Source organism: Colius striatus, chromosome 1 (genome assembly GCF_028858725.1).
Source record: "Colius striatus isolate bColStr4 chromosome 1, bColStr4.1.hap1, whole genome shotgun sequence".
NCBI classification, from domain to species: Eukaryota; Metazoa; Chordata; class Aves; order Coliiformes; family Coliidae; genus Colius; species Colius striatus.
Genome location: NC_084759.1, coordinates 79959643 through 79984674, shown reverse-complemented (window position 1 = coordinate 79984674; position 25032 = coordinate 79959643). Strand labels below are relative to the sequence as shown.

Here is a 25032-nt window from a genome sequence, read left to right as displayed (position 1 = left end):
GTTCAGAAAATCATTTGCAGTCCCTTTTAACTGGGAAGACATTAAATTTTAATGTTTTTCTTATGAGAATTTCAAAGTGTTTTGGTGAATGCAGGAAATTATTTTGCACAGCAACCGTACAGGGTTCCTCATGGCTGAGCTGGTCCAGAAAGAACTGAGCAGGATCCTACACAAAGACAGTGAGATGTATAGCTCTGAATAGGGAGCCCTCAAGTCACACCTCCAGCAACTCTGCCAAGGTCAAGAAGATGGAGATCTCAAGACGATGCCCTGTTAAAACATCAGACTATAGAAGGAGGCCAGCAAGCTAAAAGTCTGAAGGTTAGCCAAAGTCCTTAGTCCACACTGGTATTGGGAACAGAAGGAAAGTGAGATCAGCTCTTTGAAGTACCTCTAATTAAGAGCCTGACACTTCCTCTCCGCTCTATCCAGTGAACATGAACATCTAACTTCACGCTCATACGCCATGGCTTGTTGATAAATGCAGCACTATGGCTGTGAGATGGATCAGAAATGTCAAGTGTGCTGACTCTGGCTCTTTTGGGGCCTTAATTTGTTTAAAAAAAGAAGAAAAAGAATGTTGACAGGCTATAACTTGGTTTTGGCAAGCTTTACACCAGATCAGATTTCCTCTGCCTGTGCCACTGTAACGATACTGTATCAGGTATCGCCCATCTTCCTGCAGCTACTGTAAAAATACAAACATAACATCAATTCTCTGCTTGGGCTAAACTAAAAGCATGTGCTCGCATCTGATGCGAATCAAATTCCTATTAATGAGTTGATTTGACAACACACTGAACGATGATCCTTGACCAACAGCCTTGGATGACTGATGTAATGTAGATAGCGTCAGTGTCTCCTTTCAGCTGTGGTTTTGCATGACCTTTAAATCTATTTCTCAGTGTTTTTCTACCCTGAAAAGACAGTCTGCTTCAAAAGGGCTTCCCTCTGTGTTGGCGTGTGCTCCTGCTGAAGGAAAAACTCGCTCACTGGAATCCCAAACCTGTTAGGCCTGATGGGTATCACGGCCGGCAATCAAGGGAGGACATCCTGGGGGCCTGGACAGGAGCTTTTAGGTTGCAGGGGCCGATGCTATCTCCCATGGGAGGAGAGCACTGTAGTACCGCTGCACACACTCAGGCGGACACCCCATGAACTTCCCAAGAGCTCTAATAAAAACCCTCCCAAGCCTTGCCCAAGGCACTTGAAGCCTCGCACAGCAGCCCATCTCACCTGCGGGCCACTAGGCCGCGCCGAGGCCCTGTCTGCCCAGGTTTAACCGCAGGGCCTGACCGCCGAGGCCTCAGGGAGGTTGCGGACAGGGCTCCTCCCGCCCGCCCAACTGTGGGGAAGCCGAGACAAGCGGAAAGGGCCTGCCTCGCTCCGGCCACTGCCCAGGCCTGACAGGGCAAGTGTCGCAGGAGGGGGCTCCTTAGAGCTTCTGAGCACCCCCGGGAACGGAACAGCCAGCGCGGGGACACCAGGCCAGGGATCTGCCGTTGAGAGGAGGCGGAGGCAGCGCCGCGACCGCGACCGCGACCGCCCCTCCCGGCCCCGCCCGGCCCGCCTCTTCCGGGGCGCCCCCCCCCCCTCCGCCCGCCCTTTCTCTCCGCCGCGCCCGTGGGGAGCAGCTGCGGCCGGCGCGGCCCGCCGGGACCCGCCCCGCCTCCTCGCCGGGCACCTGCTCGGGGCGGAGCGGCGGCGGTGGTGACCGGAGGAGCTGCGGGAGGCGGCGGTGGCTCCGGAAGCAGCCCCGCTGGCGGTGAGTGCGGGGCGCCGGCGGCGGCCCCCTGGCCGCGGCGAGGCCTGGCCAGGCCCGGCGTGGAGGTCTGGCTGGAGACATAGGGGTCTGTCGGGTGTCGCGGTCACGGTGAGCGGGATCCGGAGCTGGGCGCTCGGGGGCGGCGGCGGTCATTGTCCCTGTCAGCGCCGCCTGCGCGCCTGGATCCGGCCGGGCCCATCCCCCGCTCCGGCCGCCGGGCGGGAGCGGGTCGGGAGCCGCGGGCTCCGCCGGGCCGGAATGCGGAGAGTTCCGCCGCCCACCGGAGGGCCCACCGGGCTGCCCGGCCCGCGAGCGGCGGTGGGGAGGTGCCGCTGTCCTTCCCCTCGCTGCCCCGAGAGATGTTGGCCGGTGGTAGCGGGTGCGGTGGAGACACAGGAGGTCAGCGGGGATCGTGCTGAACCCGTCTTGTTTCTACTGGTTTTAGGGTAGCTCGGCGCAGAGCGGCACCAGTGACCCGCCTCTCCCCGAGTGTGTGCCTGCGTACGCAAGGGTGCATGGATGTACATCCATGCGCCTGTGTTTCGTTGTGCGGTCCGTGTAGCTTAGGCGTTCGGCGAGGTTTGGGGAAGGCCAGGGACAAAGCGTGGGGTAGGGACGGTAGGACGCCGTGAGGCTGTCAGCATTGTGCCCCCCGTGTCTTGACTGTTCCAGAAAACCCACGTTGCTGTGAACCCGCTGGGAGATCAGCACGGCAGAGATGAGGTCGCTGTTTGCTGTTCCTGTAAGGACAGCGTTGTCCTCAGAGGTGAGCGAGGCATGAATACTAGCAGTCCCTGTTCCTAGTAATTTGTATGTTGTCACATACAGATTTACACCAGTTAGTGTGTTCACAGTAACGTAAAGCAGTACAGGTTTTATACAGCGATCGTATCTTAGTTTTAGCATGACTTCGGTTTAGCTGAACATAATTTCAGGATTGAGTGAAACCAAAGCGTGATGATTTGACCAAATCTGTACTTTCTGATACTTCTTCAGATGCTTTAGTTGATGATGCACAATTATTCATCCACATCTGAGGTGGCAGAAATGTCCCAGGAGGAATCAGCAATAGGGGTCTCCTTGCTTAACTCAACTCCATCTAGAACAGCAACACTTAATTTTTAATTGCACTTCTTAAATGCCCCAAGTCATTTGTAAATATAGTTTAGGTTCCTGAATTACAAAGGTTTAAAACAAAGGCTACTCAAATTGCTGGGAGATTTTAATTACCTGCTTACCTTGCTTTTGTGGGCCTCAAGGAAAGTTGACTCTTTCGTGAAAGTTTTGCTAGTTGTGGAGGGCTGGAGGAAGAGCATGAAAGTGGATGCCAGGAAGGGAGGGGAAGAAATAAGCACAAGGCATCGAAGGATTTCTGGTGACTGAAGCTACGTTGTGGCAGGCTATGAGACACAGGGCTGGGCAGAGAGAGGCAGAGAACACGGATGACTAAGTCTTTCCCCATGTTTTCATCTTTCCACCCTCAAGGACTGATCAGAAACTCTGAGGATTTTCCTGGAATATATGTATTTTTTAATATTGATGTTGATGAGTTGAGCTGAAAATTTAATGAACTTCCTTTAGAGGCACACCCTGTTATCCTGATAAACAGCTATCTGTCTTAATGACTGTCCATGCACTCCTCCACATCTGCCTTCAGCAAAATAACTGGTATTTCTGCCACAGCTTTTGTAAGAGCAATCAAACCAACTCTCCATCCGCCTGCGCTGTGATGAGATGGGCTTGATTTCGGTGCAGTCTTGCCTTGTGGGTGTTCACCTACCAGGAGGTAATGTAGGCTGGGCTGGTGTCGCAGCAAGCTGGCAAGCAATGTGGTTGCACACAGTTAGGTTTGCTTTTTTCCTCTCAGGTGGCAGCAGGCGCTTGCTGTATGCGAGCAAGGGAGGAAACATGCTGGGAGTCTTCCAGGAAGGGCTCATTTCTCTGATGTGGCTGGAGAAAGCAGCCCACACTTCCCAGCCCCTGGCAGTGCTGCTGTGAGGCATTGCCCATTCCAAATAAATAAGAGTTTTGTTTTTCTGGTGATTTTGTGACTTAAGGTGAAAATTCAAAGGTGTCCATCATGGTTTGTACATGTTGAGTGCTTTCAGTAGGTAGAAAGTTGTGGTTTGTCTGTGGGACCACGACAGGAGTGGTTTTAACGTGCTTCTGGCATCCCCTTAGAAACTGGTAGGTGGAAGTCACCAGGGATGGTGCTATAGCATTTAAAGTTCTGTTAAAGGCCTCTAATTCAATGCATTATAGCAATGGCTAATGAAGATGTTTATGGGTTGTGCTACCTTTGTGTAAAAAAGAAAAAAAGTAAAAAAGGATTTATTTGAGAGTGAAATACCTAATTTATTATGTGATACAGATTTATCCTGCTCGTTCTTTCCAAGTTGGCATTGTAATCTGTTTTTCTGCAAAGGTGAGGCATCGCCTGCTAATTAGTGTCAGTAAATAGATTGATTTTAAACGAGAACACACTGAGCTTAACTTACATGCTCAGTAGATCTACTCAGTGATTTTTATTGTTTTGCTCAAATACTCATGAGAGTACTTTATATCCATGGAATTACTTAAAATTTGTTGAAACACTGTATGCTTCGGCTAGGCCTATGCTTTCTTTAGTAGGCTTTTGTCCTACTATAAGGGGAATAATCACTTTTGTACCTATATCTGTCTGTTTTGTATAGCAAGCAGAGGAGAGTGATGTGAGATTGGTGCCTGCATGCTGTGCCTTGCATGGGACAGTTACCTTGCTGGCATGAGGCCTGCGAGGTATTGGGTGTTGGGAAACAACCTGGGTAAAGCCTGCCTTCCCCACCTGGTGCCAAAGAAAAGGGATAAAGCTGAGACAGAGGACGAAAAGTTCCCTAAAGCTGCAGTGTCTGCATTTTTGGGAGAGCGGAGGGGGGTGTAGATGTGCTTTTGTTGCTGGAGGGGGGCCTGTAGTATCCCAGCAGATGGAGTGGAGCGTCTGAGTTTGCTGTGATCCTTGGGTTGTGGCACATGCAGCAGGAGTGTAAGCTCACGGTGCTGTTTCCTGCTATTGCTGCCCACTGTTCCCAGCTGCTCTGCCTCAGTGGCCTGGGGAGGTGCTGTGTGCCAGATCAAGAAACTTGGGAAATATAGCATGGCAAGAAAAAGGAAAAAAATGGGGAGGATGGGGGGTGGAAATAGGTGGCATCTCTCTGGTGTTAGTGGTGAGGATTCGGGCTGTGAAGCTGCAGTGGCCTGGGAGTGACGCTATCAGACCTGCTACAGAATATTTTGGAGGCTCAAAGCATAAACTTGGGAGATGTGGAAGGTGCTCTTGAGAGTGACAGAAGCCCAGGGGAAGGGATCTGTAATCGAAAAGAACACTCATTGAATATTGGAGAGCCATGAAGAAACAGAGCGTGGAAATTTGGATCTCAGTCACTTGCATTGATCTGTTACTTGCTGTGTTGTCTAAAAGAGAGAATGGTTTAGAAATCCTTCAGTGGAGTTTCATTTGTCTCAACTGGGCTGCGTGTCCTTGACTTAAACAGATGTTCTGGCCTCAGTTTTCCACCTTGTCACATACCTCCTGCCCTGAGGCCACATGCCTTCAGTTGGGAGTCACCTTGGGCTGACAGAGCTGTAACTTTCCTCCAAAGCACCTCATTGGTGTTGGGGCAGTGATACTGGAGCATGGGGCAGGGTTGTGCTTCTTGGCATTCTTCCTTCAGCCTCTGCAGGGTTGGGGTGCCAGTTGGGAGCTGTGATTTGGGTGCCGAAGGTACTTAGAAAAATGGGGAAGAAATGGGTGTATGCTTGGCCTAGTGCAGCACCAGGAGCCTCTGCCTGTGGTGACGGTACCCAAGCCAGTCTATGAAGCACTAGCTAAAGAAGGTGCAAAGTCCTATTGCAGATCCCCAAACATTCAGACCAATTTGCTGTTTGGAGGTGATAAGGTTTTTGTGGAAGATGAATGGCCAAGAACATACAGGGCTTGTGTCCTGCTTCGACAGTGTCTGGGGTGGGAGCCACATGGGATAGCCTTCGAATCAGCTATTATGACTTGCCTACTAGAAAGGTTGGCAGTCCTAAACCTTTCATTTAAGGATGAGGTAAATGGCTTTCTGTACCACAGGTTTCAAAAACTTTCCTTTTATTTTTTTAAGTATGGATTGCAGCTGAGCTTTTAATTTGATTGTATTTATGTCAAATACTTGGCTTTCTTGCTGTTAAGACTCTCAATTATGGCTTCTCTATCTTAACAGACACTGCAGCAACACATGCTTTGGCATATGCTTTGCAGCTGCCAATTGATCTCCACTTAGAAGACAGTCAATGAAGAGCTTGCAGCAGCTTGTTGTCTTTTGAGGCAGAGTGTGAATATAGTGAAACTGGGTGGTTTTTGCAGCAAGGGTCAGTGTCTGTCTTGCTGTCTGCTGTGTGGTCCAGGCTATGAAAGACTTACTTATCCCTCCCTCTGAAAGATTTGAGAGGCAGTGGCAACGGCAGTCAGGCAATCCATTACCAAAGAGGTGAGGAGTGACACCTCCCCTCACTAAGGTGAAAGGGCAGTGGAAGGGAAGCTCCTTGACCTGCCCTCTGCATGTCTGGCATAGAGTTTCTTCCATGATCTGTTGTAGGAGATAGAAGGCACCCAAAAGGCATGTAAACCAGTCCACCTATTTGTGTCTGTTTACAGGAGAGTTAACTACTTCTACTCAGTCTATGCGCAATCTGCAAAGTTTTAGCTGTTTGGGGCTTGCTGGTGTGGGGCTCTGTGTTAGGAAGAGCTTCAGTTCTATTCCATTCAGCCAATGACCACAATCATTTCATAGAATCACAGAATCATTACAGTTGGAAAAGACCTTTAAGATCATTGGGTCCAACCACTCACCTCACATTGCCAAGTCTGTCACTCAGCTAAACCATATCCCTCAGCACTTCATCTGTGTCTTTTGAATATCACTAGGGATGGTGACTCCACCACCTCCCTGGGCAACCCATTCCAATGGTTAACAACCCTCTCAATGAAAAAGTTCTTTCTAATCTCCAATCTAAACCTCCCCTGACACAACTGGAGGTCACTTCCTCTTGTCCTGTCATTCATCACTGGAGAGAAGAGATTGACCGCCACCTCACTACAATCCCCTTTCAGGTAGTTGTAGAGAGTGATCGTATCTCCCCTCAGCCTCCTCCTCTCCAGACTAAACATACGCAGCTCCCTCAGCCGCTTCTCATCAGACTTGTTCTCTAGACCCTTGGCCAGCTTCATTGCCCATCTCTGGACATGCTTCAGCACCTCAATGTCTCTCTTGTAGTGAGGGGCCCAGAACTCAAGGTGCAGCCTCACCAGTGCTGAGTACAAGGGGACAATCACTGCCCTGGTCCTGCTGGCCACACTGTGTCTGATACAAGCCAGGATGCCATTGGCCTTCTTGGTCACCTGGACACACTTACTGGCTCTATTCAGCTGGCTGTTAACACCTCCAGGTACTTTCTAGCTGCTCTGCCCCAGGCCTGTAGCTTTGCATGAGGTTGTTGAGGTCCAAGTTCAGGAGAGCAAGTTGTTAAAAATGTAGAGCGTTTCTGAAAGAATGTGTGTTCAGATTGGCACATCCCATAAAATTTCTAGGCATTTTCAACTTCTCTCAAGATGTTCCTTTTGGGTTTATAGTAGATAGATAGTACAAGAATTTTGCACTTGCCAAAGCACTGATGTTTCAAGTGTGGAATCACAGGAGAGCTGGCAGCAGGGTTGAGGCCATTTCTTCTGAGAGGGAAGATGCCCGATAGAAATTCCAAATGTCAAGGAAAAGAAAAATAAAAGGTGGGGTTCCCATTAATACTTAAAAATTATCTGAGCATAGTTGCTGGTAACACCTCCAATGAGCCATCTACTGTTGGAACACAGCAAACTCAAGCAGCACTATGAACCTAATAATACTGCTTCCTAGTTGAAAAAAAGTAGTTATTTGTGTTTCCATAGTGACAGCATCCCATAAAGTAAAGCAGGAGAACATGATGAAGTTCAGAACACAGCAGGTCCTGGCACCTCTGCTTCAGCATGACCTAGCCTTTCAGAAGCAGCTGGATGGCTGACTCTGGAGCTGCAGGGCCTTCAGTTGATTTAAGTAATTCTACTGCAGACAGTCTTAATATCTGGTACCATCCTACAAAGAGCTGGCTGTTGATATGGAACTGTATTACTGGTCTACGTGAGACAATATCAACCTAAATATAACAATGTTCTTACAAATTCTGTGCAGATTAGTTTGTGATTCTGGTGTTGCACCGGAAGTTTTGATTGGAGTTGAGCGTCTGCTGCCTTCACACAATGAGTATCATGCCTTGAGTCTCGCTGTGAGGAAATTGCATTGCGTGGGTCACTTTTTGGGAGGCACGTTGTAACAAATGAACACTTTCTTTCCACTAAACAAAAGGAGTGTCTTCATTGGAAATTACAGTAGTCCTCTTTATCCCAAGGCAAGATCTAGGACATGCTGTCACAGTTGTTCTCATGCTTTTAGTACAATTGTTTAGCCAATCTCAAAAGAATAAGGAATCTCTTGTTATTTATGTTCAGTTTCTAGCTTGATCTGTCTGTGATGAGAAATCCTGGCATATCGGGTTCTGTACGATGACTTTTTTTGATGTTACATACTGACTTGAAAATGAAGGATAAAGTTCAGAATTGGAGGGAAGACAGAAAGAATTTGAATGGCACATAAAACACTTTTTAAACTTTACAAGAAGGTAGTAGTGAACTTTGAAGCTTGCAGGACACACATACTCCTCTTTCAAATGTGCTAGCCAGTGATTGTGGGTTTTTTTCTGAAATACTGTTCAATTTGATAGGATGTGTGGGATTTTTATGGATGAGAAATAGGAAAGTATTTTGGTTGCATATTACTTTTTGAAAAAATAGTATTTGAGTGCTGGCATTGGAGCATCATATTTAAGTTTGGCTACTATGATCATTGAGCAAGCAAAGGGCCTGAAATTAATTAATGCTACATAGTCCTCAGTTATATACCTTTAGGATCGGAGAGACAATGCTAACTTCATATTTGAAAGCTCAGGGGAGAAATATTATATGTTGCCTTTAGGGTACTTCGGGATTAGGGTGGTTTTCCTTCACCATACCTGTCCCTTGCAACATTTGTTCTACCTTCATGCCTTCTCACATGGAAAGATTCATTGTGGAGCAAATCCTCTCATGGTAAACAGGAGACTTTTGAGATTTTAAAACATAAGTTCAGGAGGATTTTCTCCAGAACTGAGCTATTGCTGTGGCTTGTAAATAAGGGTCTGGTTAGCTTAGGGTAGCTTATGGTGCCACTTAATGAGCGGGAAGAGAATTTTTCCAGGATCACTTTGAAATGTAGTAGATGGCTTGTCTAACATCCACTTGTGGTGGTAGGCATCAGAAGTGTGCTGTACATTCTCCTCTAAGATACTGCTGGTTTATCCATGAGCTAATCACGCCAAAAAATCAGATATAGCAAGGCTAATGGTTTATTTGACCAACTGGTGGGGGCACTGGGTCAGGCACGTGAGGGCACACCTACTTCTCCAGGTTTCTTGCGTACCATAAAGATTGTTTGTTTTCCTCTCCTTTTGGCTTTAGTTTGGCAGGTAAAAGATTTAGTTAAAGAAATTGTTTGAGCACTGGGGGGTTAAAAAGGCCATACTTGGCCAGTCCAGTCGTTTTCTGTCTCCTGATTGTCTGTGAGCAAACAGTTGCAGAAAATACCAGAGTGTGTATAGAGTGACATTGACCTAGGCGTATTCTTCCAGTTTCGAGTGACTGGTTGTTCATTAATTTCAGAGCTGTTGATGGATCTGTTTTTCTGTCTATTTATATTTCTGGCTTTCACATCATCTCGTGGTAATTGTGAGCTGTAGACATGGGTATGTGATACAAATTCCAACTTTTTTCCACTTACCTGATAATTTTACTCTGCGTTAATCCTTGTGGTTGCTAAATAATGAATAATCTTGTTCTCCAGTTGGCAAAGAAGAACAAGAAGGGTGGATTCCACTGATATTTTTCTCATTCTTCCATAGCTTTTATGCTTTTATGCTATGGAAGAGATGCCCATAGCCACTTCCAGAATTCAGGTGCAATTCTGTCATAGTATACCCACTATATGTTTAAATATGTGTCTAATAAGTTTAAAATTGGAAAGCAATCTTTTTTTTGTACATGGCTTTATTTGGATGAAGTATGCAGTGATACAGCAGTTAAGCTTTAACTGTTCCATCAAGTCTTATGTGAGGTCTGTAAGGATGTAAAGGTATCAGCGCATGCTACAGATTTGAAGTTCGAAATATATGAAATTCAGAACACAACCCAACGCAAAAACACTTTTCTTAAACTTGATTTTTAAACCTGTCTGTATCCTCTATTATTCATAGCGTTTAATACATACTAACAATTACAGCTTTTTTTTTTTGGTTGCTGCAGCTTGCTTGTGAAATTATCCACATTTGAACTAGAATGAATAGACAGCCTCACAAAATGGAGAGAGAAAGGGAGCAATGATCAAATCTTTATAAAGAAAATAAGCTGTGTTTGGAGATCAACAAATAGGAAAAAAAGTTACTTGCCTTAAAAGAGGATTTAGAGATAAAAGTAAAACATCCTAAAAATATGCCTCACCCTTGAAGCATCTATTACTATACCTGTTCAAAACAACTGTTTCTGTTGCAATTGGTAGTGCAGTTCTGTTGCCAGACTAGTAAATTGTACCCTTTTTTTTACAGCTTCAAGAAACTCATATAAACGTATGAGAGAAGATGACAAGATCTAGATCAAGATCACCACGTTGGAAACCAAGGTAAATGTTTATCTGTTACTTGTGTTCTGAGATGTAGCTCTATATAATGATTTATAACTAGAACTTGAGCAAAAGAGAGAAAATTGCATCCACAATTGAAATGTGTGAAGTATACTTTATAAATTATTATCCTTTTTTTCCCCCAAACTGATTGCCTGCAATTTTTTCCCTCACTTGCAATTTTGTTGTGATTTACTCTTTTTTTTTTTTTTAAGGTGGAGGTGTTAAGATTTTGCTGTCTGCCGAGAACCTTGTTCAACTTGCATGTTTTGGGACTTGGAACTACCTTAAGCACAAAAATCCAAGCACCAAACTAGTTAAGGTTATTTTTACTCAAGCACCACGTGGTATGCTTGATGTCTGTAGCTCACTCCTGTTTTGCCTCTTGGTTTACAGAGGGCCAGATCAACTGTTTAAAAAAAACCCAAACTTCTTAGTTCAAACACCTCAGGCGTTCTGAGCTTTGGAGGCTGATCCACAAATTGATCTTCAACATGGTTAGATATGCCTTGCAGCATAAAGTGAAGTGAAAACCTGGGAGTCGATGCCCTTCTTTTTGGACAGTAGCCTAGGAGCATGTGTCACTGATGTATGTCACCAGAATAACATCCAGGTTACCTCACGCCGTTGGTTACCTGTCTCATTCTTTGGACTTGCAATGCCAATTTGAGGTGTTAAACTGAGGTTGGAATCCAATTTCAAGCTTTCAAGAGCTATTAATGTGTAGTACGAGAGCACTGTTTTGCTGGTTTTGGGTTGCTTAATCTAAACAGCCTAAGTTGTGATGACCAAGACCAAAGGAATTTGTCAGATAACACAGAAAAATATGATGCAGTTTTGTTTGCTTGTTTCTTTTTTTTAAAAAAAGAGATCCTGTCTGCTTTCATACTAGATTGGTAGTTGTGAATGGTAGAATGTGCCCTTTACTCAAAAGGGCAGGGAGAAATGCTCCGGCTCTCACTAGAACACAAGGCTTAGCCAGAGTAGAATGTGGCAGCAGCAGCATGAGTGTTGTTGGACAGTTTTACAAAGATTGGTGGTTCTGAGTTTGAACTCATTTGCAGAAATGCAGCAAATAGTTAAGCCAAACAGTATGCCTGCAGTATGTCTACAAAGTAAGTGAGTTCCTTGAGGTTTTTTCTACTTATGTTTTTCGATATTTTGAGTAAAAGGCTTAGTGAGTGTGTGCAGTGAGTACTTGAGTAAAATTGTTACGTCTGGGATTACTTTCTTTTTCTTGCTTGTGGCTTATGCTGTTTTTACTTTATGTAAGGAGATTTTGACTGAAAGCTCCTTATTGGGTTGCTTTCATTTTAGTAACTATAGGTGAAAATGCAAAGCTGAGTGATACAATTAAGCAGATCTTAGCAATTGAATCTTTAATAGCAAGAGCTGCAATAAGCGTGGAAGTGCCTATGTATACATGTGAATATACACAATCATACAAAAAGACCAAAACATCTTTCTCAAACTTACTCTTTTCTGAAGAAAAAAAGCCTAGCTGCGTGACATTTAAAATAGGATATCTTATTATATTTTCAATCAGTTTTGGGTGTTGTTTTGGCATGCAAAGAAAACCTGAGAAGTGGTGAAGTTTTTTTTGCCTTTCTTCTTTTTCTTTTTTCCCTTTCCCTTTTTTCTCTTGGCACTGAAAAGATAGGGAATGCTTGAGAAGTGTGAAAATGTCTATAAAAGTTGTTTTCAACGTAGTGGAAACTTCATATATATGAAATTATTTTTAGTTTTTAAAAGAAAAAATGCAAAGAGAAAAATGATTGACTTGCTACTATTTTGAGTGAGTATTTTTACTATGAAAGCTTTCAACCGAGTAAAAGCTTGGTGCTCTAGCCAGGCAAATGATACTTTGAATATTTCGGTTTTAATGTTTCTTACCGGTTGATTAAAATTGTGTACTAAACTGTACTTCCTTAGGGAATAGGTGCTCTCATTCAGAGGTTGATTCAATTTTATTGGACTGCTCAAAGTGGATTTTACTTTTACCATAGGTCCTTGTCTCCAGCGTTTAGGAGTCCAGAGCACCATAGGCAAAGGCATGCTCATATTACTTATGACTGTGAATATAAAAGCTTTCGTAATGACCCAAAGAAGCCCATGCCTTGGAGAACAGAAGATGAAAAATATGGACAAAGTAATTCCAGGTGTGCACCGCATGGAAATAACCATCAGAGAATATATGAGCGTAGATCACCTTCACCAAACTTGAAAAGAATTCCCATGGAAGATACTTACAGTCATAAGCCCTACCGAACACACTCATCTGAAAGAACTGAAAGCAATAGGAGATGCCAGTTACCACCAAAATACTCAGAGATACCGTATAAAGAGCATGATCGTCCCTTTTACCAACACAAAATGGAAGACAGATACACGTTTGAGCACTACAAAGTCACTGGAAATGAAAAAGGAGCGAAACCTTTTCATAGACCGTTAGGGGCTTCTTGTAAACTTGACAGAAAATGGCACGAAGATGACTTGAGGCACCAGAGGTTACACGAAGAGAAGTATGGTCAGTCACCCAGAAGAATTTCTGATGAATTTACAGCAAGGAGCTCTTTACAGAAGAGGTATAGGAATAAAATAATTAAAACCTGGGTATTGTGGTGTAAAGCCTCAAGTGAAAGTCTGTTTTCCTTATAGTTGAAGATATCCACCTTGAGACACGTTGGCCACTTTGTAGTTTAATTATGGGCGACTGGTAGTAGTGAAGTATTTGTCTTTTAAGTAAATCGTATTGATGGCTAGAGTATGAAAGGATAATATTTCCCTCTTAAGAGCCCCTGCACATCTGTACCTTGGCGTGAGGGATTATGGGTTAACTTGCCACGCATTCTGCTGTCCAACATTCTGCACATATAAGTTCTCACTTTCTTCTCTAGTGCAAGTGTAAATTGCTTTATGTCAACACAGGTATCCTGAAGATCACGATTACAGAGAGTATGGGCACACGTCTAAAAGGGCTAAAGAAATGGAGAGGTATGACGGTGGAGAAGTAGCAAGAAATTCCAAGTGGAAGCAAGAGCGTTCTTTTCCACCCTACCAGGAAAAGGAAGAGCAAAGAAATCTGGGTGCCCAGTCCCATCGGTCGGCCGAGAGGGAGTACTCGGAGGGTTCTGTCACAAAGATAGCCTATGAGTACAGTCACAAACGGCGCAGGCATCTGGATGTGGAGAAGCCTTTTTCAGATGACCGAGCTCAGAAGTATGTGAAGCAGCAGGAAGACCAGAAATATGGTTCTTCTAAGGGTGCATGGGATGGCAAAGAGCTGGATTACTTTAGTGGTGGAAGAGCAAGACGGGCTGAAGAAGGGCATGTCGAAGTACCTGTTAAATATAGTTCAAAGAAGGGCTGTGCTGCTTGTGTTAACTCTTCCAAAATGGGTGTTGATCTGAGATCTTTTAAAAACAAACCGAAGGAAAGAGTAAGGAAAGAAGGGGAATTCAGGAAAAAAGTAGATTCCTCCGATAGCCAGCATGATTCAAGTCACGCTGTTTCAGATGTCAACTGTAGGAGGGAACATCTCACAATCAAAGTGGATATGAAGAAAATGATAACCAAGTACAGGTATTGGTTTCCCCCCACCTCTTCTTTCTTCCTGTCTCTCTACAGTTTGTGAATATTGGAGGAAAGTGCAGTTTCTTTAAGAGGTAACCAGGACAAACTAAGGTTGTACCTTTTAAATTTCGTTTTGTTTAAAATGTTAACTTGTCCAGGCTGGAAACTTGCAGTCTATCTCTATTAGAAAACAAACCAAAACTAGTCCTCTGGTTCATTTCATGGAGGTGTGGTAGGAAGTGCAAAGAACAGATATACCTGATAGAAACCTATATTTAAAAGTTGCATGTGGGAGCTAAGTGTGTTACTTTAATTCAGAAACAAAACAAAAACCACACAGAAAAAAACCCCCAAATCCAAATGCAGAAAATCCCAGTCCTGTGCTTTCTTCTGGAATGTAATGGCATTTTTTTTTGAACTGAGTCATCTCTCATTTCTTCTAAAAAGCAGATATCAGGCACACATTCAGATGTGCGAGATCTCAAGTTCAATAAAACTGTCAAAAGAATTTGAGATCCCTGTGTTATGTTATGTTGTTGTTGCAGGAAATGAAGTGACTAATCTGTTGAGACATCAGACTGAAAAGCAGTAGTCTGCTTCTGTCCATCTTCTGTGTAATACTCCTGGTTGCCTTCAGCATTCCCAGTGCCTGCTGAATTGGAAAAAAAAAGGCAACATTATGAAAATCTAGATGACTACATGGTAGAGAGTAAACAGCTTTGGTTTATGTTGATCTTTGCAGGCTTTTCTGGTTCGTTGCTTTGCTGTTGCAGACAAGAGTGTCCATACAGTAGTCCACTTTGGAAGGGATTACAGAATCACAGAATGGTATTAACTTCCCTTTCAAAATGACGAGTCTTAATTTTCAAGAGGTTTTGCCTCTTGTCCCAAATAGAACATCTATATCCATTTTGTGTTCTTTTTCCAATATTTCAGAAACATGAAATAAAATGGAGAATTAAAAGGGCAGGTTACCATCTGCACACAAGGGACTAACATTAAACACTGAGGAAAGTGGAGTAATGCCCCCTCCTTCCCCACTGCTTAGGACAAGCATTTAACTTCTTGAATGATAATTTAAGGAAGGTAGTTATTTTGGGGGTTTGTTGCAAGCCCATAGGACAATTCCTGTATCTAGTAGTCTCTTGCTGCTCTTTTGAAAGTCATGCACAATGAACATGGTAATTAATTGCAGACTGAAGAAACTACTCTGTAGTTTACAGCTAATTTCCTATGTGGAAGGTTTGCTTCCACAATCAAAAGTGCTAAATATTTTATTTTTTTAAAGATGAGAACACTCATTTTGCAGAAGCTGATGGCTAGGAATATTCATGCTGCCTACTTGAGGCTTTTAACAAACACCTGACTTGAAATGTTTCAGCTGAGAACACTTTCTTTATCTACCTGTTCCCCAGGTTTATAATTCAAATCATCTGCAGCGGTGATTGTTTGGATTCCATTTTGCATGCGTTTATTTCCAGTTTACTGGGGGCAAATAGATCACTTCTGGCACTTGCTAGAGGCTGTTTCTGGTACAGTTTCTGTATGAAAATCTTGTTTGCTCCAAGTGGGAGATGGGCAGACACATAATCACTTTGCAGAATGCACAGTCTTTATCCTAAAAGCTTTAAATGGGGTGTTTTGAGTCCTCAATTTATCTTTCCAAATGACGAGCATTTTCCTTGCAACAAGAACAGCAGGATTTTTTGAAGTGTTAGGTTCCTTGTCAAAATAATTCTTAAACAGCAATGCAACCATTTGGGGCATAAACTTATTTAGAATGAGGAAAATGAGACGAAAAGATGCTGAACACATTCTTAAGTTCACACGATGCCACTGGAAAGCTATTTCACTGGGCTCAAGTGATGATTCGGCTCCCAAAGATTCCCTGAGATTTTTTACATCTCTGACTGTTCTTGAAAATTGTCTGGTAGCTCCTATAAACAAAGACGTGTGTAATTGTCTTCCAGAATTACACTGATTTATTTGATCACCTAGATTATTTAAAATTCACAAATTTTGTGTCGCATACTTCACTGAAACAAGGATTCCAGAGAGTGTAATCATATCTCTTTGTATTTTATTATAGCTTTTCTTCTTCATGGCCTTACGAGTTCTTTAATTAAATTTAAAAAAGGAACAAAATCATATTGCAGTTCTATCACATTTGTTCCTAAAATGAGCTTCTTAATTTACTTTGTTCTACTCATCTGTTTGAAGTTTTCAGATATGGTGAGTTCTTTTCAAGTGAGTATCTGCAAATTTTTATTCTAGGACTGCCTCTAGTCATACTACAGAGAGACAGATGTCACATGATCTGGTTGCTGTTGGCAGGAAAAATGAAAATTTTCATCCGGTGTTTGAGCACATGGAATCTGTAACACAAAATGTTGAAAACGACCCATCAAGAGAATTTACTCAGGAAATAATCACAATTATCCATCAAGTTAAAGGTGGCTGTAATATTTGGGGTTATATGTATATGTTTGCGTATTTATAATTATTAAAACCAAACCTAAGGATTTAGATATGCTGTCCTTATGAATCTCAGGTGTTTACCTTTGGCTTTGTTTTTATTTTGACTTCCTTCTCTTTTGTTTAAGGAAGATGTTGGGTGGAGAATGATTGTAAGAAGATGTCAGTTGATAATAGAAACTTTAATGTGGAGTGTTAAGGTTGAAAGGATTTTCTGTTACTACTTAAAACTAACCTACTTGTTTAGGAACAAAAGAAGAAAAAGGGAGCTTTGCTGTAGTCACAGCTTCATAGTTATGTATAGTGCCTTTAATTTTTCAGGTTAATGTTTAGACTGCTGCATCATGTTCAATGTTGAACTTTATTTGTAGATTCTAGTGATTTGCGTACTACCATAAATAGAGCTGACAAATAGTTAACTCTCTATTGAACCTAATCTTATTCAATAAGAAGGATGTCTGACCTAAACTTCCATTTGTGAATGTTAAACTTCAAGTGGAAATAGCTCGAAATTTAATCTTGGAGGTTATCTCACCATCATTAAGAGTTAATCTTTTAAAAGATACAGTTTCCCACTGTGCATTTCAACTACTACAGATAAACATTCCTGTGTTTAACATCTTTTCACAGCAAATTATTTTACATCATCTGACATAACTCTTCATGAACGGTTCTCAAAAATTCAGGATAAACCAGTCGCAAATATGAATGAAGTTAAAATACGTTCGGATCCAGAAATTCACAGGTAATGGGCTTTTTGCCTTAATTCATTTGCATTAAGGTAGTGAATCTTCAGTAGACTTTACATAATGCAAAGTACTTTTTCACTGACTCTTAAACTGCTTGTCCATAGTCTGTAAAGAATTCTGTAGTTGGTCAATAATGCTTTTGCTATTTATAGTGATGGCACTTGTTTTTATGTGATTTTGTTGTTGTTGTTCCAGGAGGATTGACATGTCCCTAGCAGAACTTCAAAACAAACGAACTGTGCCATCTGAGTCTCCCCAGGTATCTTGATTACTTTTTATCAAAGAGTAAGTTAAAATGATATTGATATAAACTGCGCTTTTCGCTTTGCTATTAGGGTATCATTTTTACATGCTTGGAAGAGTGTCAGTAATTGTGACCATTTTGAAAGTAACACACACTTGAGCAATTTTACAGATACCACAATGGTGCAAGCATACTGTGTTTACTGATGAGTAAAATGTAGGTGTGTTCACCAGAGTAGATGACTGAAATTCAAGTGCGGTTATTCCTAACGGTTGAACCCCTATCTGTTTTTAAATAGTGTAACTGCTAAGCATGTGACTGACATGTAGCTCTGGCTAGCTCTTACCCTATGAGATTAGAAAAAAGCCTAATGATTGTTCTACTCTAATGTAGTGTGACTTGACATCTGCCTAATTCCTGAGAAGGCTGTTTTATCACAGAGATACAAGATTTTCTGTCTTCCCCTTTCAAGCTACATCTGCTGCATTTAGTTACCATTTCTTTTCCCTATAGATGGGTCTGTGGAGCTTCAGCTTAATTAGGAGTAGTTGAATTTCTTTAAGATTTACTGGAATTCATGTGAATGTTTTTGCCTTGGCAACTCTGAAGAATTCCAGTGCACTGTTTGCTGCTGTTTGGGTACTTGTAAAAAAGCAGGTGATGCAAGAAAGTGTAATTGTTCGGGACTACTTTTTGTAGTTGTTTTGGACTTTGGATCCTTGAGTGGATGCGCATCTGTCCTATGTGTATATAGTTGAACTGTGTTAACAAAGTTACATAGCCGATGCAACTCCTGAAGGACAGAGTCACCTCAGTGTTTAGTTATTATGAGCTAACTTGACATCAACCCTTCCTCTTAATTAGAGCATTATGAGAGTGTTAGAAGATCCAAATGATCTACGACACGATATAGAAAGGAGAAGAAAAGAGAGATTGAAGAATGAAGATGAGAGAGCGTTTCATGTAGATGGTGTAAGTCGAAGGTAATTAGCAACTAACAGTCTTGTTGGCCCAAGCTTGCAGTTCTCTTATGCATTAATTTTTGACTCTTCCACTGTTATATTCACAGATGGGGGGGGTGGGTTCTTGTTTTCGTTCTTTCATGATTTATCCTTGTATAAGCTTGACTGAAATTCAACTAGCATACATTGCAGACTAGTCTGTAATGGAGTGTTACCTTGAAAGAGATAAAGCTGCAGTGGGGGGAAAAAAATGAAAAGCAAGCTTAAATTGTAGCACTGAATGGGAAGAGGGAGAAAAATTATGCTTAATTGTATTTAAACCTCTGGATGTGTTGTATAACAACGTTCTCTTAGTGTTCTGTAGTTTCATAAAAACATTTTAGGTTGAATATGTTGTATTGTCTCGTTCTGTAATGTCATGTTGAATGTCAACAAAGAATTGGGATGGTTCTGATTCTTGGGAGAATTTTATGAAGAAGAGGGAGACTTTTGGAGTAGTTTTTTTTTTACTTCTATGAATTTCTCCCAACAGGGTTGTTAAAGGTGTTTGCCCTAGAAGTATTTGCTAACCTCAGTCATCCTGTTTGATTTTTGATGTTGTGAAGTCAGTTGATTAGAGCCATAACTTGGCCTTTTTTGTTAGAGGAAATGTTGATTAAAGAATTGCCAGAATGTAACAGGGCTTTGCAGATCACTCTTAATATGCTGCTGTTTGTTTATTTTAAATGCAGTCTGTAGTGGCAAATGCACACATACTTGGGAAAACTGACTTGTGAAGCTGCAGAAGTAATGGTTTTACCAAGTGGGGGGAAAAGATGGACTGTTGCATATAGCCTTTTATGTACCTGGGCAATGTCTTTAGTATATGTTTGACCTGATTATCTGGGAAGGGTTTGGGATTTTGGATTTTTTCTCTTTGCCATTTCCACAGTTATTATCCTGCCTACCTTTTGTTTATGCCACTCAAACCAGGAAGCTCATGTTTCTATAGTAAGTGTGGCTGTCCTGGAGTTCAATGTGAGGAGGGGTTACACAGTCAGGGTAGTATGGGCTGGAGGTAGTAAAGGTATGAAAAATAGGTAGAATTTTCCTGAGACTGGGAGTTTTTCATAGCTCACACATGAGATATTGACATTGTCTATGAGCTAAACCAGCGTGCATCTATTTTTACCATAGTATTGTATTTTTCAGCTATGAAGACTGTTTCTGTATGTTTTGTGAAAAATGTTTTTGACTTTTGGTGGTTACTTTTCATAGTACATGTTTTATGTAGAGGATTATGGACACAACTGTATTGGCAATGTGCTCAGTGGAAAAAAGAAAAACAAAAACCCAAGCAAGTAAAAGCCCAAAGCCAGAGCACCTTGCTTTCTGGGGATGAAACTGGTGCATCTAGCTAGTACCTAGCTATTTATCTGAGCTTCTGTCAGATTTGAGATTTCGTGAAATGGGAAGTTCTGTATGGCTTTAAAAATAGTATGGTATAGAACCGCTGACATGCAGAAAGCGTTTCAACCAGCGGAGGGCGGCAATGACCAGCCCTGCAGGGCAAGCTCACTTTAGGAACGAAGAACATCTCTGTTCGTCATTGCATAAGAGAATGCAACTTGCCATATAATTCTGTGTAAATTGGGTTTGAGTTTAGTCAGAAGACTAATAATTTGTTGAACTTCCTAGAAAAAAATACTTAAAATCGGTCACTTCCAACCTCTAAGTGTTAACAGATGCTAGACAAAGGTCATTTAAAATACAGGGGTTTCATATATGCTATGGCTTTAGATTTTAATTGTTCTTTTTCTCTCTCTCACACACGTGCATATCAGGAATCAGCAAAGCTGCAGTCTTTCAAAATTACAAACCTCTCCACTTGATGGCTTCCAAAAGCCTATGAGGTTCATTAAGCCACCTTTCAGGAAATTTATTGGGAGACCTCACCTGGTAAGCCTAAATGTAGAATTCGTAGCTTCTGCATTTGTTGTTTCTAAATTCATAATTCTTTTTCTCTACTGTACTGTTTATGTTGATATAATTTAACCATCTGTGATATTTTGCCTTGTGAGGCTTTATTATTTTCAGACTTTGCTTAACAATAAAACTACTAATAATTTTCAGAGTTCTAGTGCAAGAGTACTTCCTTGGGTATTTGTTGAAACATAGATTAATACAAGTGAGCTAAAATGGCTTTTATGATCAAATGCTGATACAAAAACCCAATTATTTTGGGGTTTTGTGCCTGTGCAGCACTCCATAACACTTTTGCTACTGTTGTGTATAACCTAGCAGTGATTTGGCCAGGAATTTGTTGTTTCAGAAAGCTAGTTTAGGTCAGTATATTGAATAAAATAAAAACACTTTTATCAACTAGTCCTGAAATAAGGTGCTCAACTTCAGATCTCTTGTTGAATAGCAGGAACGGATTAAACTAAACATTTGATCTAAAGTTTAGATTCAAAATGACTTACTGAAAGGAATAGATTAAGGGACTTTATGAAATAAAAAACTAATAATGCTTGTACCTTTGTGAAAGAATTTTGTACCTAATATTACTTTTCTTCCACTTAATTGTGTACTACCTAAGCTATAGAATAGAAAGCCATGTTAGTGAGCAGATAACCTGAAGTAAGGTTGAGAATAAGAATACTCTCCTGCATTCTAGTTGCTGGTGGTAGGAAGGAAAGGTCTGAATCTTATGTAGGTGGTGTTGTTATTAAAACACTGTTTAGCCTCATTATGATAAAAGTTCTGGAAAGCTTTATTTAAAAAAAAAAATCACAGAAGGAGTTAGAAATGTCTGAAATCATGTTCCTGAGGATGGGATGTTATACAAGGAATAACTGTATACATGGAATTTGTGTTGATACCGTGTTTGTTTCTTTCTTAGACTATCTATCTGCCATGTACTTAATACTGAAATGGGCAAGACACATTAGATTCAGTAGAAATAAATTTGCACCATCTGGAAAAAATAATTCCAAATAAATGCAGTCTTATTTTCAAGTGTTTCTGCTTGTTTAACTTGGAACTAGTGAGACCAACAAAGCTATATTAATACGTGCAGTATAATTCTGAAAACTCTTTTTTTTTTTCCCGGTGGGTACAAAATAAGGAGACTTATGTAGGTGGTTGTTCCTTAGAAATTGTAATTTATACTCTGTGGACAGGATTCTAAAAGACCACTGAATTTTTCTAAGGTTCCTCAAACGTAGCTTTTATGTAGTCAGTCCTGACCGTCACTGAAATATAGCTGTCTTGCAGATATATCAGTGCATCTTGCAGTGTAAAGCATCACAAGTTTTAACATTAAAACATACTTTACTTACTCAAGACTAAGACTAAAGCCTCTAAAATCAAGTAATAATTGTCCATGAAATAATTGTATTGGGTCTGGCTGAGATGGAGTTAATTTTCCCCATAGCAGCCCTCACACTGCTGTGCTTTGTATTGGTAGCTACAAAGGTGTTGACAACATACCAGTGTTTTCACTACTGCTGAGCAACACTGGCCCAGCATCAAGCTGCCTCTCCAACATTCTTTCCTCACCAGTGGGCTGGGAGTGGGCAAGATCCTGGGAGGGGCACAGCCCAGACAGCTGCCCCAAACTGGCTGAAGGAGTATCCTGTACCATCTGGCGTCTGCTCAGCAGTAGAAGCTAAGAGCAAGGAGAAGGAGAGGGGACACTGGTTAGGATGATGTTTTTCTTCCAGAGCAACCACTACACCTACTGAAGCCCTGCTGCCTAGGAAATGGTTAGATATTGTCTGCTGATTGGAGTAGAGAAGAAATGTTTTGTTTGCCTTTGCTTTCATGCACAGCATTTGCTTTTTCTTTATTAAACTGCCTTTATCTTGACCCACAAGGGACTGTTTTTCCCCTTCTTATTTTTACCATCCCTATCGTGCTGAGGAGGGGCTGGGTGGAATACCTTGGTGGGCACCTGGTGTCCAGCCGAGGTGAACTCACCACAGTAATATAGTAATTGCTGGTGAAAAGGGGGTTAGTTTGATATAGAAACTGAGTTGTTGGATATGCTGAAGACTGAGGAAGACCACATTTTGATATTTAATAGCCAACTGCAAACATGCTGTTTTTACAAAGTCCAGCACTGGAGTGAGGAACAATCTATTTAGAGCAACAGTAGGTGTGAGAGCATGGGTATTACAAATGCAAGGCATCCTAAAGAAGAGAATGACTCTTCATGTGGTCAGCTATGCAGAAGCTGGTTTGCAGAGAAATGAGAAGATTAAATACTTTAGTTTGCCATCCACATTTGTTCATAAAAATAGAAGTAATGCTTGTCAGCTGGCTGAGAGGTCCTACAGACATTTTGCACGTGTGTACACAGTACATTAATTGGCACTTAATTGCATCTTCTCATTTGTTTTTGTGTTTCTCTTCTTGCCTTTTGAGTCTTAATCTACTCCCTTTGTCTTTTTTCTTGTTTACATATTGAGCATTAGACATGCTAGATAAAGTAATGCAGAAAGACTTTTCCTGGGTAGAGCAGATCACTAATGCAGCCAACTCATATTTGAGACCATACAAATAGTTCAGCTCAAGCTGGCTCCAGTGGTGTGGCGCTTCCTGTGACATGTCACCAGAATCAATGCTGGGTCTCCCATGCTTTTTTTAAATAGGAAACACCTAAAATGAAGGGTCTATTACAGAGGCACAGCAATATATGGAAAAACTGAGGAATGGTTTGAAATGTAAGCAAGAGCTAAAAATAGTTTGAATAAATCCAGTAGATTTAGTGAGTTTTTGCTCCGTTTTACAGATACCTGGTTCAATTGGTTCTGCAGTCCAAGTGAAGCTCTCCAGTTCTTTTGGGAGGCCATTTTATGCTGCAGAAATGGTGCAGCAATAGTGCATTGTATTGACAAAATGGTAAAGGTGGGGAAAAACACCCAAAAAAGTATGCAACAGACAATTCTTACCACTTTTACAAGTGGAACTCTCCTCAACAATTTTAAAAGCAAACCCTGGGAAATCCCAAACAAAAGCTTACCTTCAGCACTTCTTTCAGATTTGTTTACTCTTGTTTCTAGGTAAATATTGAGAGAAAAGTAAATCAGAGCCACATTTCAAATTACAAGCGTAACAGTGCCAAGGCTCAGAAAAGAAGGCAAAAATTTTTTTTTTTTTTTAAGATTACTTGACAGGAAAACCACTGCAGCATCTTAAATTGTAATGCAGGATTTAAAAAATATCATGCATTGGATAAATATTTGCACATTTCTGTTTGTTAGTAAAATACTGTGGGTTTTTTTATCACTGGTTGAGGACCTGTGTGTGTCAGCATTGGTAAAAAGATGGATGCTTGAAAACTGAAAACCTGATCATTACCTCATATCTGATGCAAGGATGTTACCTACTGTGAAAACAGATAACATGTTGGGCATAGTAAAATGTCTTTACAGTAAACTATCAAAATGTGCAAAGTATGGGCACCAGGCAGGCCAGTGGAGTGTTAATTTTCTGTAATTGAAGGCTGAGTTTTAGCTGGAGAAAAACTTGCCCCTTGAAAGGTGCAAATATCTGTCTAGCCTTGATTGTAAGAAACGTCTGCCCATCTAGTCTTTTGTCCTATTGACAAAAAGAGGACAACTAAAGAGTAGCAGATCAGAAATAGTATCTATTTGTATTCCTTCTGCACCCCCTGCCCATTTTTTTTTCTTTTCATTTAAAACCTCTGTTTTAGGAAATTCCTGAAGAGTAGAGTGCTGTGTCTGTGCATCAAGTAGTTCTAATGTTTCTGTTTCCATGAATGTACTTGAATTTTGAGAGTGTTGGGGATGGCGAAAAGAATACCTACAGTTAGTTAAGACAAGCTTTGTTTTAATTCCCAGAGGTTTGGTTTTAACTATAACAGGCATCTTTTTTAATGTTTTATTTGTTTGGTTTTTTTTTTCAATCTTGCTGAATTCTCAGCTCTAAGGATGAGTGTACTATGACAGGGAGCTTCCTAATTTAATTAAGTGTTGTTGGGAGAAAATGAAAGTGATTTCATGGAGTTTCTTCATATTCTTAGAAGGAGCTTAGAAATTCCTGACCTGCTTTTTTTTTTTACCCCCCACCTGTGGATTTAATTTGCCACACCTTTTTCTTGGAGAAGCCATTTTGACTACTTTGTCACTTCATATAGTCGGGGTTTTTTTTTATGAATTCCTTCTTGTCAAGGCATTTTAAGAAGCTAAATAGTTGGCTTGCAGGAAATAATATATTCTCAAAGAAAAGCAACTTGTTTAATCTCAGTTAACTTGGATTCTAACACAATTCAGTTCTGTTTATAGTCCTCCCTTCATGCTATGTAGAAAGTGTATCGTAGTGTAACCTTTGCCACTGCAAAGGTTTGGTATTTTGTTAAGGGAACAGAAATTCTGTAAATAGCAAAGCATGCATTTGCATTTATTATTAGAGATTACTATAGATAAAATATTTCATAAAT

The 25032-nt window shown here is 41.3% G+C and overlaps 1 protein-coding gene across 5 annotated transcripts in view; it reads left to right on the top strand.

The window, feature by feature from the left end:
• The first annotated feature begins 1626 nt into the window (after nucleotides 1–1626).
• BCLAF3 (BCLAF1 and THRAP3 family member 3) overlaps nucleotides 1627–25032 on the top strand; it is a 32067-nt gene continuing 8661 nt past the window's right edge. For 2 of the 5 annotated variants that reach the window (XM_061999444.1, XM_061999415.1), the window contains exons 1-9: nucleotides 1627–1765; nucleotides 10511–10584; nucleotides 12591–13169; nucleotides 13513–14166; nucleotides 16432–16610; nucleotides 17263–17377; nucleotides 17577–17640; nucleotides 18490–18608; nucleotides 20411–20525. In XM_061999444.1, coding sequence (XP_061855428.1) covers nucleotides 10544–10584; nucleotides 12591–13169; nucleotides 13513–14166; nucleotides 16432–16610; nucleotides 17263–17377; nucleotides 17577–17640; nucleotides 18490–18608; nucleotides 20411–20525 — 1866 coding nt within the window. In that variant the 5' untranslated portion in view covers nucleotides 1627–1765; nucleotides 10511–10543. Of the gene's footprint in view, nucleotides 1766–10510; nucleotides 10585–10799; nucleotides 10901–11060; nucleotides 11174–11614; nucleotides 11700–12590; nucleotides 13170–13512; nucleotides 14167–16431; nucleotides 16611–17262; nucleotides 17378–17576; nucleotides 17641–18489; nucleotides 18609–20410; nucleotides 20526–25032 lie in introns of those variants that run through there. The other 3 variants (XM_061999454.1, XM_061999434.1, XM_061999424.1) reach the window with 3 other exon arrangements.